Source organism: Lupinus angustifolius, chromosome LG08, assembly GCF_001865875.1.
Source record: "Lupinus angustifolius cultivar Tanjil chromosome LG08, LupAngTanjil_v1.0, whole genome shotgun sequence".
Lineage (NCBI taxonomy): Eukaryota > Viridiplantae > Streptophyta > Magnoliopsida > Fabales > Fabaceae > Lupinus > Lupinus angustifolius.
In genome coordinates, this window is record NC_032016.1 from 7,130,215 (window position 1) to 7,150,884 (window position 20,670).

The window sequence follows — 20,670 nt, forward strand, 5'->3', positions numbered from 1 at the left end:
AGATAATACGTGATAGTTGATATGATATGCATAAAACTTATGTCAAATTCTCATTTTGTGCCTATTGGGTGGAGAAAGATAGAAATAAGAGAATGTGTGGAAGATTAATGATATTAAATTATAAATATAAAAAATGAAAGTAATATGTGGAAGTTTATAGTAGTTATTAAAAATATAAAAGGGTAAGTTTGGAATATAAAAATTATACCATGAGGTAGTTATTACTTGTTTTGCCTTTATTAATAGTATAGATATAGATAATTATATAAACCTAGATTAGCAATGAACATATTAATCTATTAACTATGCAATAAAAAAAGTTATCTCACATTATCCATTCTCACATGTCACATTCTCATTCAATTTTCTCCTCCAAAATCGTTCCACATCTTTCATGTGTACATTCTCACACTATATATTTTATTTCCTTATTATAATAATATTAAATTCATTATTGCATTTTTTTAATAATTTCAAAACAAAAAACATGTCATTGAGATTTTACATGTCATGGCATCACGTCACATTGAATCTATTTATTATGCAATAAAAAAAATCTAATGATGTCATTATTGGGCACATGTCATATGTTGGTGTAACTTTTACCTTCCTAAATAGCTCCATACAAGTACAATACATTGACTTACACCGAAAAATTTACAAAACCCTATTAAACTTTAAGAGTCTTGCAAGTAGACACCATAAACTATTTTTTCTTCCTAATTACTCTTTAAACTTTAATTAATGTGAAATTAGTCCCTAAATACATATAATTTTAAAGGAAATGAAGTATCTCATTGTATAAGGAGATAAATTATCTCCTCCTGCCAATGAAATCATGACATGTGTCATGTTTCATCATTTTCTATAAAAATATTTTTAAAAATAAACAAAATAGCACACACGTCACATTTTTACTGGCTAGAGGAGATAAGTTATCTCCTTATACAAGGATATACATTATTCTCAATTTTAAATTACTAACAATAAAATTGGAATACTCTTGATGATATAAAGACCCCACCCTACTAAAGTACCAAAATTATAAGAACACGTACACTACTTATAAAACAGGGATGTCACATGCACATAAATGCTTCTGAAATCTATTTGTACCAAAATATTTCATCATCATATCCTATTCTTTAATCCAAATCCAAGACTTTGATTTTATGCTAACCACATTTTCCTTCAACTTTGCAACAATGGTGTACTATTAGTAGTTTTCGCTTTTTACGAGAGTACTAATTATTAATGTAGTGGTTGGTTATAGAAAAAGGATATGAAAAGGAGAGATACTAACATAACTTTCAAGATTTAGTTTTAAAAAACAAATGGTTATTTAAATTATATGTATATATGGACCAATTTCACCAATAGTTAAAATTTAAGGAGTAATTAGGAAGAAAAAAAAAGTTTACTGTATCTATTTGCAAAAGACATAAAGTTTAAGGGGTTTTGTGAACTTTTTACTAAAAAATATCATGTTTTAAACTCCTACCATATTATTATTTGTCACATATCACTCCCTTTTAATTTTTTTCTCCTAAAAGAGTTACATGGTACTACTATGTACCTACCCACGGTATATAATTACTTTTGTACAATGTATATTTTCTTAATTAATAATTAAAAAATATAAAGTATGTAATATGTTATGTTGCTCATAATGATGAAAAAATAATTACTGCTACACTCGATCCTTTTAAAGTTTTAATGAATATATTTATGGGAGAAACACTGAATATTATTTTATATTTTTATTAATGACAAATAACTAGATTTTAGAGAGAAAAATTATATCGTGTATTAATAACCTATTATTTTCCTTTTAAATTTTAATTATGAGAGATTGATGAATACTATATCACAATGTTGTGAGAACTGGACCTGGCCGGACGGTCCGACCTGTCTGACTAGATTTGAAAATGGTTCTGGTTTACAGTCTTAACTGAATGAGAGTTAGGTCACTCTGAATTGAGGGAAATTCGCATCGACCATGTTAAACTCAATTAAACTGGATTAACCCAAAAGTAAACCAGATGACTCACTTAAAAATAAAATGGAACACTGCTCTAATATTTTGTTTTATTACGGTAAAAAATGAAAATGTATTATGTCAATATAATTATACATAACTATTAATTATATAAAGTTTTACCTTTATATATAACTATATATTTATGGATAAAAATTATTAATTACGTATGGAATCATTCGGTCAGACTAGACGGTTTAACAGTTTAAACCTAATATGAGACATCTTCCGGTTTGACGTCCATCTCGAATTTCACAACATTGCTATATCATATTTTTATTAATGATAAATAATATATCATCATCGAACTAACTACTCAACTAATTAATACTTTTATTATCAAATATTATGATCTCATTTTTTTAGCAAAACTTTAATATAATCTTTTCATATGTAGTTATTTAATTTAATTTTAAAAATATATATTTTCACCTCATCAAAGTTTTGTGATATTTTTCTCACTGAATTTTAATATTATAGTTCAGATTCATTATTATAATTGAAAAATCAAATTCAAAATTAAAGCTTTTTTTTGTAACTTTTAAATATTTTTTAATAAAAAAGACTATCATGATTTAATTTCCATATTTTCAATTAAAAAATTATATTCAAAATTGAAAAAATCAATTCATTTTCTACAACTTCCAAAATATTTATTTTAAAAGAAAAAATCACATATCTTGTTTAGGTTTTCTATTTCCATTATAAAATTCAAATTCAAAATTGTCATTCATTTCTTTTATATGTTTGAACAGACAAATATACGAGTAACACATGTATTCTTATTAATACAAATGTAGGGATAACATTTGTATTTTAACTATGCAAATGCACAGTAAATGTGTGTTCTTAGCGATGTGAATGTACATGTAACGTGTGTGTTTCTACCCATGTGAATACACGAGTCATATTTGTGTTCTTAACAATATGAATACAGGATAACATATGTGTTTTTAAAAGCCATGTGAATACACGAATAACATATATGTTTTTAACATTATGAATACATGGGTAACATGTATGTTTTTAACAATGCGGATACACAAATAACATATGTGTTCTTAATCATGTGAATATATATAATAGTGTATTCGTATTCTTAATCATGTGACAAAAAAACCTCCCGTCTAAATGTATAGGTATAATCGAATATATTAATTACAAATTGAAAAATACATTTTTTCACTTTAAATTCGGCATTTTAATAAAACGAATAGTAAGAAATGAAGAGTAAGAAATATTAAAAATTAGACAATAATTCACTAAAGTAATAAATAGGAGTTGATATACTTAACTTTTTAAGCAATGTAATAATTAAAAATATTTTAAATATTGTATTATGATTGTAGTGTTTTTATATACAAATTACATTATTTATCATTTATATATATTATATATATTTAAAAATAAAAACAAAATATATTAATGTAACATTGATCTACAGCGTTAGACCACATTAGATGCTAAATACTGGATTTGGTCAAAGGTGGAATATTTAATTCTAAAAAAAATCTTTTACTCCAAATTAATTTACCCATAGGAATGAGTATATGATTATATGAAAAAATATAAAAATAATATATTAATTATAAAAAAACTTTTTATTATAAAATAATATATGAAAATATAATAAAAGTTCTAAAATGCTACATAAGGTAGATGCCTTAAACATCAGATTCGCATCAACATCCTAGAAAACCGAGTATAACCCACGTGTCAAGTAGTAATAGGGCAAAACCCGTGGAGGACAAAATCGTAAAATACAAAATAAAACGCAGCAGCATCACAATCGCATATATTTACAAACCCTAGCCACTTCACATCACTCTCTCTCTCTCTCTGAATATGGCTTCACGAAAAGTCGTATCTTCTCTCCTTCGCTCTTCTCTTCGTCGATCTTCACCTAAACCTTCAATTCCCTCTTCAGCTTCCAGATCCAGAATCCCTTCTTCAAATCCTCGTCCTTCTCCCTATGGCTATCTTTTGAATCGCGTACACTCCACCGCCACCGCCGCCACCACCGCCGCTCCTTCTACACCTCCACCCGTTGCGAAGGACGGTGGAGCGAGTGGTAAGATCTTGGATGAGTACACCGGGAAGGGCGCAATCGGTCACGTGTGCCAGGTCATCGGTGCTGTCGTCGATGTCAGATTCGAGGAGGGTTTGCCACCGATTTTGACTGCTCTTGAGGTTCTGGGTCATGAAACACGGTTGGTGTTGGAAGTGGCGCAGCATTTGGGTGAGGGTGTTGTCAGAACTATTGCTATGGATGCTACTGAAGGTGTTGTTAGAGGATGGCGCGTGCTCAACACTGGATCCCCAATTACCGTAAATCACTTAATCAATTCTCGCTTATTATTTTGAAATTCAATTTTTTAATCTTAATTGTTTAGCTGGTACTCTGATTTGATTTGATAGTTTTAGGTTTTAACTTTTATTGTATCTTTTACATCTGATTTTTGAGATTAATAAAACTCCTTAATTTTGATTTAAAAATAAATTTGATCTGATGTTTTTATTTTAAAGCATATACTTAGATATGCTGATTTTGTTCTGGTATAAATCAATATAGGTTCATTGTTTTTGAGATCCAGTTCAATTTGTAATATCTTTAATTGTTATTTTTGTTGGCTTTATCTTCTGATATACTGTATGCATTCTATTCTGTTCAGGTTCCTGTTGGTAGGGCTACCCTTGGTCGTATTATCAATGTTATTGGAGAGGTTATTGATGAGAAGGGTCCCCTCGGTAAGAAATCCATAAAGCCCTCTTTGTCTGATTCACAGAATGTATTTTTCATACATTTCCTTGAGTTGTTTTTAATTAATTTTTATGTATTTCTGTAGAAACCGAGCATTATTTGCCCATTCACAGAGAAGCTCCAGCTTTTGTTGAGCAAGCAACTGAACAGCAGATTCTTGTGACTGGAATCAAGGTATTTCTTATTTCTCCTTTTCTAATTTTTATCATGTTTATTTGTGAATGCATTTTATCTCAATTCTATTGTGAGAGTGGCCCATGTCTTACTAGCTGGTGCCAATTTTGCACAAATTCTGCTATACAGGTTGTTGACCTTCTTGCACCATACCAAAGGGGAGGAAAGATTGGATTATTTGGTGGTGCTGGTGTTGGTAAAACTGTGCTTATTATGGAGCTTATTAACAATGTTGCTAAGGCTCATGGTATGTGACTAGTGCACTTCATTTGTTGTTAGCATGATGTCATTTCCCTTTCTTTACTGTGTTCTGACTGTTGTCCTTGGTTAGGTGGTTTCTCTGTTTTTGCTGGTGTTGGAGAACGAACTCGAGAGGGTAATGACTTGTACAGAGAAATGATTGAGAGTGGTGTCATTAAGCTTGGTGATAAGCAGGTGAACACAATGTGGTTCATGACATACGCGTTCAACATTCTAACTTAATGTATTTATTTTACAAGTTTGTTCACTATTGTTTTTTCATGAAATTAGGCTGAGAGCAAATGTGCTCTTGTGTACGGTCAAATGAATGAGCCCCCAGGTGCTCGTGCCCGTGTTGGTCTTACTGGGCTTACTGTTGCTGAACATTTCCGTGATGCTGAAGGCCAAGACGTGCTTCTTTTCGTGGATAACATTTTCCGTTTCACCCAAGTATGAGTCCTTTGGACAACTTATCTATAATAACTTTTTTCTTTCCAGGACATTGTTCCCATTAATACTGTTAGTTTTACACTGTGATATGCTGTGCAGGCTAACTCAGAGGTGTCTGCTTTGCTTGGTCGTATCCCATCTGCTGTTGGTTACCAACCAACTCTGTCTACCGATCTTGGAGGTCTTCAAGAGCGTATCACAACAACTAAGAAGGGTTCAATTACCTCTGTCCAAGCTATCTATGTGCCTGCTGATGACTTGACAGATCCTGCTCCTGCTACTACCTTCGCTCATTTGGATGCTACAACAGTGTTATCACGACAGGTTTGATTCTGTTATTGAAAGTGACTATTTGCTCATATATTTGTCATAATTGGTCAATTGACTTGATGTTATTTATATTGATTCATTAGATTTCCGAGCTGGGTATCTATCCTGCTGTTGACCCCTTAGATTCCACATCCCGTATGCTTTCCCCACTTATTTTGGGTGAGGACCACTATGAAACTGCTCGTGGTGTACAAAAGGTTCTTCAAAACTACAAGAATCTTCAAGATATCATTGCTATTTTGGGTATGGATGAGCTCAGTGAAGATGATAAATTGACTGTTGCCCGTGCTCGTAAAATTCAAAGATTCTTGAGCCAGCCTTTCCACGTTGCTGAGGTCTTCACTGGTGCCCCCGGCAAATATGTTGACTTGAAGGAGAGCATTTCCAGCTTCCAGGTATTTTTTCTTTATTCTTTTGTTCATTGATCTCACTTTGCTACTGTAAAATTTGTTCATTGACTCGTTTATGGAATTCTTATGGCTTTGCTTGTACAACATCATAGGTGAACATAAAAACTAAGTCATGTTACAATAGTTGTCTTTAGTTTAGGATACTTTTTATTATCTAGTTTTTTCCTTGTGAAGTAATGGATGGTCAATAATTCCTTTGTTCTCTATCTGACAGGGTGTGTTGGATGGCAAATATGATGACCTGTCAGAGCAGTCATTTTACATGGTTGGAGGTATTGAAGAGGTCATTGCAAAGGCAGAGAAGATTGCTAAGGAATCATCCTCTTAATCACATACATTTATGCTCTCATCTTAATCCTTTTTTCATTGCCATAATTAATAATTTAGAAACTCTTGGCGACAATGCCAAACTACAAAAATTTCCATTTTTTGGTATGAAAATGTGTCACTTTATTTCTTCTATTTGAATATTGTTGTTGAGTATGAGAACCAAGAGCGTGTGGCTAACTGCCCCTTTTTTGTTTCATCTGTGTTATTAAATAAGGGGAAAGAGCGAAGACAATGTAAATTTTTTATTTTCCTGGTTGAGAACGGTGGATGCATCAATGTTGAACTTCAAATTGTTCCTTGACCTTTTTTTATGAATAATTCCCTTTTTGGGCTGTGTCTTTAATTAACAGATTATCCATTATCAATTCTTTCTTGAATTGTTGAGGGAGGGGTGCATTCCGTTGACTCTGCACTCAACTCTGAGCCATAATCTGAATGGGTTCTATTTTCTGCCTCTAACTAATTCCAAAATGTCAGTATCGTACACTACCTCGAAATTTAGTTTCTATTTAGGGTTTGAATATCATCATTTATTTGATTATTTTGACGGAAGTAAAAAAAAAACTATGGTATTGTCCAATTTTTCCCCAAATTTTAAATCCATTCCTCATATTTATTTATCTATCTTTTCCCCGGTGTCTCCGTCCTCATGTAAAAGCGCAAGTCATCTACCAAAAATTTTCCCAAATTTTAAATCCATTCCAAATATTCCTAGAAATCCAACATATGATATTATAAAGGAAAGTCATCTACCTGCTTAACATTGCTGATATTTATTATTTATCAACTAAATAAAATATCTGACTTAGGATAATTTAGAGCCTATGACAGTCTTAAAAATAAATTCACTTTTATGTACATAGTTAGTTGTCAGATTTGTGGCCCCATTGTTTTGGAGGAAGAGAACTAAATAGCAAATGCGTACAAGAATCCACACCAGCTTCATTCTTTATAATTTATGTCCCCCTGACTTTATTTGAAATGATTGGAGTATACCAGGTCTTCTATTTGATTTGCGTTAGTTAATTTGTGAATTTGGGTTGAAATATCCAAATTCTTATCTTGATGACGATGATGAAAGTACGAAACTACTTATAAACTATCGAGGGCTTAATGTATAAGGTGCGTCTTCACTTAAAAACAACTGGACACATGAAACAGGACACCAAAGACTCAAAGTGACACATGAAACAGGACACAGATTAATAAATCCACGTGTCGATCTACTAAGACCGTGGGTTAGTGAAGGGAACAAAATATAAAATATAGAAAATGCATGAATCATTATCTGATTTCATGCTATAATCTATTTGACTACAAAAAAATGCTGTCATCTCTTTAAGCAAGTTGGTATAGACATGATCTACGTTCTGGTGTCATCAGAGTAAAAGCATGAAATTGGTTCTCACCTACAATGGAAGAAATGTACATACCCTTCTCTGATTAGTACTTTAACCAGGTAGAAGGTATTATAAGGTTAGTAACCCATAAGAAAGCAGTTTGTTTAAATGATCAAATAAATTACTCAAAAAACTTAAGCTCAGAAATGAGCTTATTTACAATATGCCCTGCACAGAATTCTGCCGGATCAAGCGACCTTTGACGCATGATAAAATTGTATCTTTTAACCCATGACAACTATTACTCACCAATCACCACACCTAAAACGTGTCACTACTCCTCTCTCCCCTTATCTTCCACCCACATGCGCACTTTAGCTCCACTCCCTTCATTCCCATCTCTATCTTACGCAGCCTCAACCTAAAGCTTCACAACCCCCACCTTGCATAGTGGAATTGTATATAATGTGAGCTTAGTGAGCAATGCTTGAATAGTGTGTCTTCATGAGTAGATCAGGATTGAAGATGATGGTTTTGTTTGAAGATCGAGTATCTAAAATTCTGTTGCATATATTAATGAAATCTATATCCTTTGTGTAAATCATTGTACATGGCGTATTTGGTGTCATTCGGTCACTTATTGAGTCAGGTTTTGGTGCTGGCAAGAGGTCTGATGTGAGGCTATATTATGGGGCTAGAAACCTTCAGAATATCTTGTTAGTTGAGTTGTTTGTTGCCTTAACCCATTCAAACACAATTCCCTCGTTTTAGTAGAGAAACTTGAATTGGTTTTACCGTACCAATTCAAGATTCTTTTGCGAACCGGTTACCTTTAAAGAATGAACCGGATTTTTACTTAAAGAAAAGAAGAAGAATTGATAATACACACTCACTTATATAAATGAGTTATAACAAACAAAAAAGAAGCAACATTAGAAATGATTGTGCAAAGAGCTATAAAAACCTACTCAATATACTCATGGCGTACCAGTACTTGACAGGGTAATATACCGCATACTATGTACTCGCACCAAAGAGAACAACCTATCAGGTGAGTATGGCTTAACCATAGTAGACCTTGTACTTTTAATCAAGCTTGTTCTAATAACAATATTCTTTTTATTGGATAGGTTGAAAGATTGGGAGCCTTCTGGTGTGAAGAATGTGCCTGTATTATCTCAACCAGATGATAGTTGGACGGGGGAAGTGGCTATCTACATGATTAGGAAAAACATGTTTTTATTCATTTGTCCAATGGTACAATCTTCTGGTCATTAGCCACTGTCTTTGAAGTTAAGTTATAGGAAGAAATGTAGAGAGTAAGAAACATAAGGGCATTGTGATTGCTTTGGTGAAACCAAACCTCCTATGAATAAATAGCATTAGCACTCTTTAATGAAGAGAAATTAGTATGCAGGTTCTTAAATGTTTACTGCTTAAGTAGACTAAAACAGAGCCAAGTATACTGAGGTGCTGCACTGCTATGGGGCTATGGTTCTTAATGACTAAAACTGAAAACAATGAGATATCTAACGGAAAAATTACGTGGATAATGTAGTCAAATTATATTATCATATATTTAGTATATGTTTCAAAATATTTATAGAAATAGTGTAGTTTTTAGGGAACTCGTGGACGAGATCTACGAGTTTGGGGATGTCGTGGATCAAGATTGCGACTTCCCTGACACATTCTCTCTTCTCCATGAAATTCGTGTACCCTAAACACGATTTCTGTTGTATATTAATAACAAAAGTACTCTCTAGCCTAATGATTCAACACAAAATCTATAAAATTCAGTAATGAATATAATGCAATGTAACCATAATGTATTAGAATCCTTGTTTAAAGGATATATGTCAAAGTTATAAAAAAATAAAAATAAACAATAGGTGGTGTTGAACCGTAGACCTCTAAGTTATCAAATAAACCAAGAACCTCTAGCATAGAAAGTAGTATTAATATACAATGGAAATCGTGTTTAGGGTACACGACTTCTAAAATGGAAATCGTGTTTAAGGTACACGACTTCTAAAAAAGTGGAAGTCGTGAATGGAAGGCACGATTTCCATGGAAGAGAGAGAATGTGTTAGGGAAGTCACATTTCTGATCCATGACTTTCCCAAACTCGTAGATCTCATCCACGAGTTCCTTAAAAACTACGCTACTTCCGTATATATTTTGAAATATATGTCAAAATGTGTACTAGTTTTCTTTATTACAATCTACTAAAAATTTACTGGCAGAAATCTCCAAAAGCAATGTATTGTGTTCATTACAATCTACTAGTTTTCTTTATTCTTTTCTTGACCTTCCTTTTTTTTTTCTTTTCAAACAAACAAGAGTTGTGAAACTTATAGATGAGAGAATAATGTGCATAAATGAAGTAGAGAAAATATTACTTATATATCAAGATGAGATTTGGGTGCATTGTGCATGTCTCAAACTTATGTCCCTTAAAACTGCAATTAAACTCAAACAAGATCAATTGTATGAAGGAATCACTTATTTCATGGAAATGATTCTTCCAACATATCGTTCAAGGGAGAGGGATTGTTCCAGGGCTTCATTGCTAAGGGATGTGCAACATTGTTCAATGCATGCATGGCTTTGTTATAACCTTAAGTGTTGAATTACATCAGATAAGGTGCAGAGGATGAGGGAAGAGGAATAGTTGTAGGAACATTAAGTGTTGAATTACATCAGGTAAGGTGTTCTAACCTGAGAAGGAGGACTCTCATTAATCAGAAGCTATTTGCCTCCATAGCAAGCTACAAGTTTTGGAATAAACACAAGTTTGATAACTAATTGCATATGGCTGATTAAAACGCTTACTTATGACCAGATTTAAACGCTTACTTAGACAGCAGCAAAAACCAAATCTAGCTAATGCATATGGCTGCTTAAGTATCAAAATAATGCTCCGTTAGCCAACAATAACCCTACTAAAGTTTCCACGTTCAATGATGTTGCTGACAATACATCAGACATTAACGAAGAAATTGTTCAGTAACGTAAAAATAATCAAGATAGTCACTGCAAACTCCAGCAAAGAACAATGAAAAACTGATAACAGGACATCAGATTCTCAGAAAATCAATATATCTGGCAATCATTATTCTCAGGCAATGCTTCCAATACGGCTACCACAATTCCCAGTTTCAGTTGTCTAGTTCCTCATGCTTTTCATTGATTATTGATGACTGCTGGAGTGAATGATTTCTCTCCTCATCCAAGTGAGGATGCTTGTGGTGGCGATGCTGGCGATGATGGTGATCCGACTTCTTATGCACATATCTTTTGCTTTCTTCACCAGAATTTTCGTCTGAGGATCTCCCAAATGATCTGCTTCTTTGACCATGTCTGTGATCATCAGAATCAGATGACCTCAGCTCCACATTATGTGATCTTCTGTGATGTTTATGGTGCCTTCTGTGGCTTTTCTTACGATACGCATCATCACTTTCACCACTTGACAGGTCAGATTCACTAGATTCTGATCGTCGATGGTGGTTGTGATGCTTTCCATGACTTCTCTTCCGAATTGGACTATCTCCTTCATCACTAGAGAAGTCAGATCCACTAAGTTTTGATGGTCGTTTCCGTTTGTGATGCCTTTTCCTCTTGCTTACTTCATCAACAGAAGAATCAGAATCACTGGAATCTGATCTAGAACCTCGATCTCTTAGCTTCTTGTTTTGCCTCTTCTTTCTTCTCCTCTCATCAGAGCTACTGTCCAATTCATCACTACTAGAATCACTAGATTCTGAGCATCGCTTCTTTGTCCTTCGTTTGAAGCTTTTATCTCTCCTTTTCTCATGGTCATCAAAGTGAGAATGCTTCTTATGCTTCCTATGAGATCTTTTACTTGTCTTCTTATGCTCATCATCAGTATCATAATCACTGTCGTTATCAGAGCCTGATTTTTTCTTATGCTTCGCAGCCTTCAGCTTCCTTTCGCTAACTTCAGCATCAGCCTTGGCCTTAGCAGCAGCCTCCTGTTTTTGCTCCCACTTCAGAGGAGCTTCCTTTCTCTCCATAAATTTCTTCTTCTTCTCCTCAACCATCTGGATGAACCTCTTCGAGTCCATTTATGATCAATAACCAACTCAAACGCTGCATTTTGGTAAAACGATGACAGGAAGTGCATCTCACAGAAGAGAAAAAACAAAATTAGTTCTACAATCAAATAAAATAATACTTTAACAAATGATCTTTGCAAGTAAAATAGAAATTGCTACCCGACAGACATTTTATAAAATGCATGACTGTTACTATCCGGAGCAATTTTCAAAATATAAAGAAGAAGACAACCATCTTCACAGCACAATTGCAAATTTCCAAAATCATCCCCGTTCCAAAATTATATCTTTCCATTGTACGCAAAGTACAATATTGCAAATTTCCAATTTATTACCAAATCCATATAAAGTGAAGTACCATTTAACAGCATAACAATTATATTACTTTAATATTTATTCAAGACATGGGATATCAACACTCTAAACAAACATCTCCATCTACTTCTATTCACAGTTCAGTGACACTTATCAAGGCATATACCCATAATTTAAGCTGAATGCATAGGCAAAACAAACTGATGGTAAAACTTGATAGTTGATGAGATGCACCTAACCCCATTCTATGGAAAATTTGAATAAAACAAATTATTCTTTTAAAATAGGGACACAAAGTAACACAAGTAAAATCGACTACACCCTAAAAGTATCTAAAAAAACATTGTTCAACATTAGCACACTGTAATTAAATGGCAGATAATTGAAACAAAATATAGCAGCTACTAAATCATATAAGATAGATCTCGTTCCATTCTTACCTTATATGTGAAGAAAGATGTAAGCTCCGTTAGCAGCAACCCACTCGAGATCAAGTAATTAGTTGATAGTTTCAGAATGAATCTGCATCACATGAAATGAACGATTATAGTAATTAAATACAACAATTGAATACAAAATTGATCGAAATTGTAAAAAGGAGAGACACAGTACCTGAAGGAAGAAGCGAAGAATGAGAATCGAAGAGGGTTAGGGTTTGCTGCTTGCCTTTGTTCCAGAAGCGTCTGAATGAAATGAAATTAGTGATTGGCGGCCTGTAATTTATACACACGCTCTTTCTCTCTTTTGAACCGGTTGGGTTCTTTCTACGCGTAAACCGGTTTTGCGGTGATAACGAGGACGCAGTCCACGCTATAGTCAATAGTTTCCATGTGACATCATTATGGGTCAAGCTGGAAGCAGTGTGAAGGCCCAAGAGCATAGCCCATGTCTCAGTAAGAGTAAATTAGCTTATGATTCTCACATTATTCCGGCACTAGAATTAAAACCTATATTTAGCAATTCAAACCTGGAGTCTCACTATGTATTATTGGTGTTTTATCATTTGAATACAAAATTTTCTACAAGTAGTGCATTAAAATCTGTACTATATTTAAGAGTGAGGGAAAAAAAGTATATGCTTGTTTTCTATTTGGAATTTGCATTTCTTTTGCATTTCAAGGTTTCTTATGTCGTGGTTGAAGAATGGATGTGCATTTGTTTCATCCCAAGTAGTTTGCCATTCATGAAACTGTTATGCAGAAGATTTATCTTCGCTTATGTGTATAATTTCTCTAGGATGATATATTGCCCAAGTTGATGACATTCTCTAGTTCTTATGAGGAAATAGGTCAAAATATTGAGGCACAAGAGCAATTGTTACTGCATATCCGGGTACCTCTCTTTGCTCCCATCTAAATTGAACTAATGCATATACAACAACTTGGTTCCATTGGGTGGGGTTAAATTGAACTAATGCATATAAGAACTGAATGATGTTGTTAATTTTGTGTGTGTAACAATATGCATTTTCATTGTTCAACAGGATGCAATTACAAATGTAAAGCAGCACACAATGCTTTTGTAATGACAAGGAACATCCAGGGCAGGGAAATGATTGAAGGAATTCAGAGACAAGTAGCTGGTCTGAGTTTCCAGGATAACAAAAACACAGGTGCTTATAACAGCAACTACACTTCAGTGGGAAACCAAAACCAAAGATCCAATGCACAACCAACCGATCCTCGCCCTCAAACACACTATTATCAGTCATCTGAGCAGCCACCATTTAAAGTCAATTAAATTAATACATGAATATTGAATGACAATGTAAAAATTGCATGTAGTATTTTCTCTAATCAAGTACGAATATAATAAATAAGAATTTTGAATAAGAATTGAATATAATATATGGTTGAAGTTCGTATTATCTAATTGGCATACTTTTTTTTATTATTAGGTTAAATATATGATGTATCAGTTAGGAGTTTACATTATTTATGCATTTAGAAGTGTTGATACCCAACTTTCTCCAAGTTCCCAAAAAAAAAATACAAAAAAATTGTATTTTTTATATTTTTAAGAAATATAAAAAATACACTCCGCTTCAAAAATGCATAAACACTTTTTTGGTACTCACAAGATCATTACATAAGCACGCTGTTGAAGCACAATGAGAAAATCTTGAAACAGCCATATTTAACAAATGCAGAAGTTTCCTCTCAAGTATAATCTTCTATTCTCAGATTGTGACCCATGACATGGGCAATAAATTCAACTGTATACATGTATCAACTAATCTATTTACTGAATGACAACAGCACCACCAATGCACCAAAAATAAAAAACGAGCAAAAGCAGACCTGGTATATAACTATTTAGCAGTGGTCTGTTCAAGGTTTATGTTGTGCATATATTGATGTTCTAACAGCTTGTTGAAGAGTCAGAGCTTTTCCATTTACAAGTACTTGCTCAAAGAAATCCAGGCGTATAGATTTGAACTGGTAATTCTATTTTTTAATATAAAAGAATATAACAAGGAAACCCTTTCGTCAGAATGATTAGTTCCATAATAAAGACATTGAGGAATTTGCATATCATTGCATTAAATAAAGAATATCTTTGATGAAAGTGTACCTTCTCTTTCCAGGACAAATCAACATCACGAAAGTATGGGTCAAGCAGCGTTAGCTGATCTCCTTCTTTAATCTGAACAATTTCAGAGCTCAATTAAACTCCACTGTTATTCTTCAACCGAAGAACCATAGTAGAGAAACATAAAAATAACCAACTAGACCAAAATTTTATTCAGCAAACTAAAAGCAGTCACATAAATGGCAGATATAGAAATATAAGCAAAGATTTATATATTATAACATATCAGATGGGGTCTAAATCAATGAGACCAAGCATTTTTATTTAACACTGGTGGGATAAAGACTTGATTGTTGTCGATGTGTTCAATGTTGCATACTCTGTTGCATATCGTCACATTTGGACATTTCTTTTCTCTTTTATGTTTATAGTTGTCAACCATAATGCACAAGTTGACTTTAACATAAACATATCTCAATTGTACCAAAGTCCATATGCTTAAATGCATAGACCACCCGCCACCATTGATTTTTCCACTTGTTAAGAAGGGGTGTAAAAGAAGGAACCGGGCAATCGGTTTCTCACATTTGACATTTATCCAAAAACAGACAAGGGATGTTTTCCTTATGAAAAACATGATTTAAGAGACAAAAGAAGAAGTCGACGTAAAACTTCAGCAGCAGTTCTTACCACATCATTACGTACACCATAAACTGAGAGAACAAAGCAAGTTTGATTTGAATCACAAAGCAAATAGTATCTGCATAATAACAAGAACATGATTATATGGATCCAATATCTGCACACATTGCAACAATTTTTAGGACATGACATACAGGACATGGAAACACATTCTTATGACCTATCAGTAAGGAAATTATAGAAAACCCAGCTATTTGATGCATAAACAAATTATACAACAAAAGGAAATTAGCAAATCAAAGGGTAAAAGGCATAGGCATGCAAATGAGATTATTCAATGCATTGGGTGCCTATACTGCTTCCCTAGATATCAACTTACCATGTTTTAAAACTGATTATTAAAAAAAATATTTCAAAATCCAGAACAAAGGTCATAATTCAAGGGAGTGAGGGGGGGCTGCTGCTGCTGCTTATGGAAATAATTATAAATAGTAAGAAAAAAACTTTTTTGGAATAGAAAACTTACAGAGGAGCAATACTCTCACTCCTAATAAAGAAAAACACCTTCCCCTCAACCGCTACAGCTCTATTAGGACCCTCTGATAGAAGGTTTATGGTAACTCTTTTGTATGACAAATTCACTTGCATCAGAAGGTAGACATGAATCTAGTCAGTATACTAGTAAAAAGGATCTTAAAAACACGGGCTTAATAGAATTTAAAATGGACAATGAACTCAAACCTATAGGTTAGAAAGGTGCTTACAATTAACAGCAGACAATGATGATGCCAAAGCTGCAATTCGCTTAGCTCTTACATGTCCCTGTACATTTATAAATCATATATAAACAAGCTGCCTCTTCCAAAATAAGATGCTGACTACAACCCTTTTTTATTAGTTTGCTGGGTAAAGGGGGAGAGGACAGGATTGACTTTAATGTTGCTTACAGTTACCAGCTTCTATCATGAAAAGAGTCCACCATGCTAGGACTAGGATATCAATCTACTAAAAATCCCCTTGGGCAAAAAAACTTTAACTAATTACTAGGTTTGGTTACTACATAGCCATATGAAAATTTCATTACCCTCAACAAACTGTCGACCTTGTCAAGTAAATTGACTATCTTCTGAACCTCCTCTGCAGCATTGAGACCTGGATCCTTTAAAGCAGCAGCCTCAAATCCACTAAGGGCCCTCTGGTAGTTCTCTAGATATTTGTGAACCTGTAAATCGTTCCTTATTTAGACCCGAGCAGTGGGATCATTTTGACCAATATAGCAAACCAAATTAGTGGGAAAAGGCTTGGGTTGTTAAAAGTTATAGAGTCAAACAAACTAAACTCTAAACTCCACCGAATGACAGTTACTCTATTAATGTGCAGTAAGCATAGCATGCAGCCATATACTGTTACATGATATTGAGATATAAATATTGTTCTGTTCTATTATTTCCAGGAGGCTGGGAACTGGTAATCTCATAATTGATACTAGGAATAAAGGAGGAAAGCAAGCTAACATATTCAATCTCCAATCTCTGCTCTAATAGAGACTTAAACAAGATGAAATACAATACAAGGATCAAAATGCAACTTACAGTGGCACTATTAAAATATAGATCTGGATTAGAACTCATCCTTTCATCTTTCTCCTGGTACATATTAGCCAAACATTATTAGGTTTTCCACGTATGTAAAGGATAAGCCTAAAATTCACCACAAATGTAAGACACGATAATAAAAACATTATTGATGCTAAATTCTATATCATTCTTCTTTGTACTCACAGCATTTTGATATGCTTTCAAAGAATTTAAAAGTTTGCTATGATCCCAAGCTCCATTGACAAAAAAACTTGTAAGGCATGCATTTCCAAGATTATCTGTCAAGGAGATCAGATGATGTTAAAACTTAAAACATACAGATCTTGCATCTTATATTCACAACAGACAAGATTTAACACCCCTGTCCCACATATTAGCGACCTCAGTTACAAACAATTTTCAAAGACAAGCGTGAAATATAAAAAGTATAAGGACAGCAAGGAAAAAATTCAATAATCACCGTTCATTTCAGGAAAACAAATAAGTGTTTTCAGATTCTATGAATGCCATTACTTATGATGTTCTTTGACCAAAAAGAAAGGGAAATAATTTTCCGGCATGAAGCAAGACATGTACTCATTGCATCAAGTCATTAAGGTCATAATAACTTTGATGAGTAATGTCTAGTGGGAAGGTGAAAATAAAGTATGACTGTATGAGAGAAATTGAGCATGTCTAGGTTGCACAGTGACCCCTTATTTTATGGTGTAATTACAATTAATCAAGGAACAAACAAGGGGATGATCAATATTTGAAGCAAATTGTGTCTAGGTTGCAAACCGATCCCTTATTTATATTGTAATATTAATCAGTCTCGGAGAAGATCAATAGCTAACTTCAAGCTTAATCACTAGCTAATTTACAGGAATCAACATGTTTACAGATGACCATATATTTACAAGTGGTAAATCAATAAGAGGATATGCCAAATATATCAAAGTAATAGTTTATTTAAAAAACGTACACCAGGAGTTCCCATCCTTGACATCCAAAGTGATTGCTTCCTTGGCATGTTGAATGCTTTCCTCAACGAGTTCTACCTGATTCTCTGCACCTGTGTCCATGGCAAGGAAAATAGCGCAGCTCTACTATTAGGTAATTTTAATTTTTCAGTGTTCACCAAAAACATACCACAAAGTTCTTATTCTGTTCACATTTTGTCCGATAAACTTAAAAGAATTGTATTGTTGTGTATTGATGCAAACATAAAAACTTACAAATAATCATTTTCTTTCCACTTTCTACATTTTCCTACATTCTTATCTGCACCACTTTCCTGTGTCATTCCATTCTCCCTCCCACCTTCTTGTTTCTATGCACAAGTTTATATCTTCAATTTTATTTTATTATAAAACAGACCAAAGTAAATGCAAGTACATATCACAACACTGCATATTTCTTTCTACTTTTACACTTTCAGTCAGTCTTAATTTGATGCTTGAGTAGCATAATCAAATCTGAGACCACCAATAAAGAAGTATCGTACAACTACCAGGATTTATTGCAGCTTTTAGAAGGGAAAAAAGAGATATACTCCATTTAAAACATCAAGAAGGATCTTAAACCCATTTCTCTAGTGAGTAAGGTAAAGTATCTCCAGATATTACACCATAAAGAATACATTAAGAATTAAGCATTCTTGAAACCAACTTGTCTAACGAACAAAAAGATGGCCAAAATCAACACCAAAAGGGACGACGACTAAAAAAATTAGGACAACTAAAAAGGGATGATCTTCAAAAATTAAAAAGTAAAAGCAAAGCCCTTACCTTGAGACATTTTCCTTTTAAGCATTGATAATTGACAGAGAACTTTTTTGTTAGGACCCTGCATAACAACCAATATCCATCACTAGTTCACCGTGCAGAATCTTAACCAGAACAAAATTACTGCATCAGTAATGTAATTTAAATCGTGGATCCCTAGTGTTGGCATTAACCTTATTTAATGCAAGACTTAGACAATTCTTTGTGGCCGATAAATCACCTTTCTTCCAAATGCAGTTACCTAAACATAGCCAAGCATCTGCAAGAGATGGGTTTAGCTTAACCTGGTGCAAAGAAAAGTCAATTCAACATCAGTAAAAGGCAGTCTAAATCACAAAAACTAACACTTCAGCCTTGCTTACAGCTTTTGATAGATGATCCTCAGCTTCTTTCCTATAATCAGGAAATACATCCAATATCTTCCCTCTAAGATATTCAAGTGTTGCACGTTGCATAGGGGATTTCCTTTGTTCTGGCAAAGGAGACAAAATTTTAATAACAAAAAAAAAATAATGAAACAAATGAGACGACGACAACAACAACCAAGCCTTACATCCCACTAGGTGGGGTCAGCTACATAGATCAAACTGCGAAATAATGTTCTATCATAAATCATGTTTTTTAGTAAAACATTGATCTCTAAATCTTTCCTAATCGTTTTTACCTACGGTTTTTCTTGGCCTCCTTCTTCCTCCATATCATCGAGACACTGGGGAATATTTTAAACTTCAAGAGGCAAGTACGAGGCATCCTCTGAATTATCATTCAAAATTGAAAACAGTGTAAGATTCCACTATTAATATTTCAATAGTGTTATCTAAATTTGTTTTCAAAAACCTCGTATGCATGCACGTCTCCTATTGTCTAACACAAGAAGTAATACAAATATGATTGGTGTTATGTAGCTTCTCACATTCGTTTTTCAACTCAAATATCTTACTGCAATATCCTATATTTCACGTGTTCAAATAGCAACTAAATAGAACAAGGAAAACGAAATTAAACATTTGCAAGTTACAAAGCACAATAAAAATTGATGAAAAACATGAAATTAGGCTGAAAATTTGAATTGAAAGAGTAAACAGGAAATAAGAAAGAAAACCTAAAGGAATGGAATCGAGGAGTTGAAGAGCGAGATCGGAATGATGTTGCAACTTAGAAATTCTGTCAACGGGGTCAGGTGGAAAATAAGTATCTCTGATATGGTAAAGATCTTCAACTTCTTTTGTAGCTTTCGATAATGCTTCTTCTTCCTCTGTCATGTTCATCTCACTCACCACTCTGCACAAATTGAAAATGGGAAAGGAAGAGAACGAAGATGATGATGAGTTTGGGCCATTGGGCTTACCAAAATACTTAAAGGCCCATTATAAAAAGTACTTCCCTATCTCTTCTTTTTTATCCTAACTTGACGATTTTGAAAAGTCAAAAAACTCTGGTTGTATTGTATATTGGTTGTGCATCAATTAATTTATAAGTCAATTAGCTTATTTGACCCAAAAAAATAGGTTAATTATCTTTAGAAGATGGGCTTATGAGTATATTCAATAATTCATTTCAATACGATTTATAAAACCAAATAATTTATATGATAGTTTTACCTAACAATTATATTTAAGTAGTTAATTTATAAGCTCCTAATATTTCCAAAATTTAAAGAAC

The 20,670-nt window shown here is 33.5% G+C and overlaps 3 protein-coding genes across 4 annotated transcripts; 1 reads left to right on the forward strand and 2 right to left on the reverse strand.

Annotated features, from left to right (window-relative positions):
• On the forward strand, positions 3,838-7,033 carry LOC109354402 (ATP synthase subunit beta, mitochondrial-like). The gene is made up of 9 exons (XM_019596885.1): positions 3,838-4,366; positions 4,711-4,786; positions 4,885-4,973; positions 5,103-5,220; positions 5,305-5,408; positions 5,505-5,663; positions 5,763-5,987; positions 6,077-6,388; positions 6,618-7,033. The coding sequence occupies exons 1-9, from the start codon at positions 3,884-3,886 to the stop codon at positions 6,729-6,731; spliced, it is 1,680 nt and encodes a 559-aa protein (XP_019452430.1). The 5' UTR covers positions 3,838-3,883; the 3' UTR covers positions 6,732-7,033.
• Positions 10,977-13,216, reverse strand: LOC109354457 (protein FAM133-like). 2 transcript variants are annotated; one of them, XM_019596963.1, is made up of 3 exons: positions 13,083-13,216; positions 12,911-12,992; positions 10,977-12,189 (listed from the first exon to the last, which is right to left on the reverse strand). In XM_019596963.1, the coding sequence occupies exon 3, from the start codon at positions 12,162-12,164 to the stop codon at positions 11,235-11,237; it is 930 nt and encodes a 309-aa protein (XP_019452508.1). In that variant the 5' UTR covers positions 12,165-12,189; positions 12,911-12,992; positions 13,083-13,216; the 3' UTR covers positions 10,977-11,234. The 2 variants fall into 2 exon arrangements, with proteins under 2 accessions (XP_019452508.1, XP_019452507.1); XM_019596962.1 differs by having other exon boundaries at positions 10,977-12,223.
• On the reverse strand, positions 14,552-20,323 carry LOC109355057 (tetratricopeptide repeat protein 5-like). Its single transcript, XM_019597971.1, has 13 exons — positions 20,111-20,323; positions 19,371-19,480; positions 19,182-19,292; positions 19,012-19,069; positions 18,207-18,296; positions 17,426-17,520; positions 17,237-17,290; positions 16,729-16,866; positions 16,409-16,466; positions 16,171-16,285; positions 15,693-15,762; positions 15,045-15,116; positions 14,552-14,917 (listed from the first exon to the last, which is right to left on the reverse strand). The coding sequence occupies exons 1-13, from the start codon at positions 20,274-20,276 to the stop codon at positions 14,801-14,803; spliced, it is 1,254 nt and encodes a 417-aa protein (XP_019453516.1). The 5' UTR covers positions 20,277-20,323; the 3' UTR covers positions 14,552-14,800.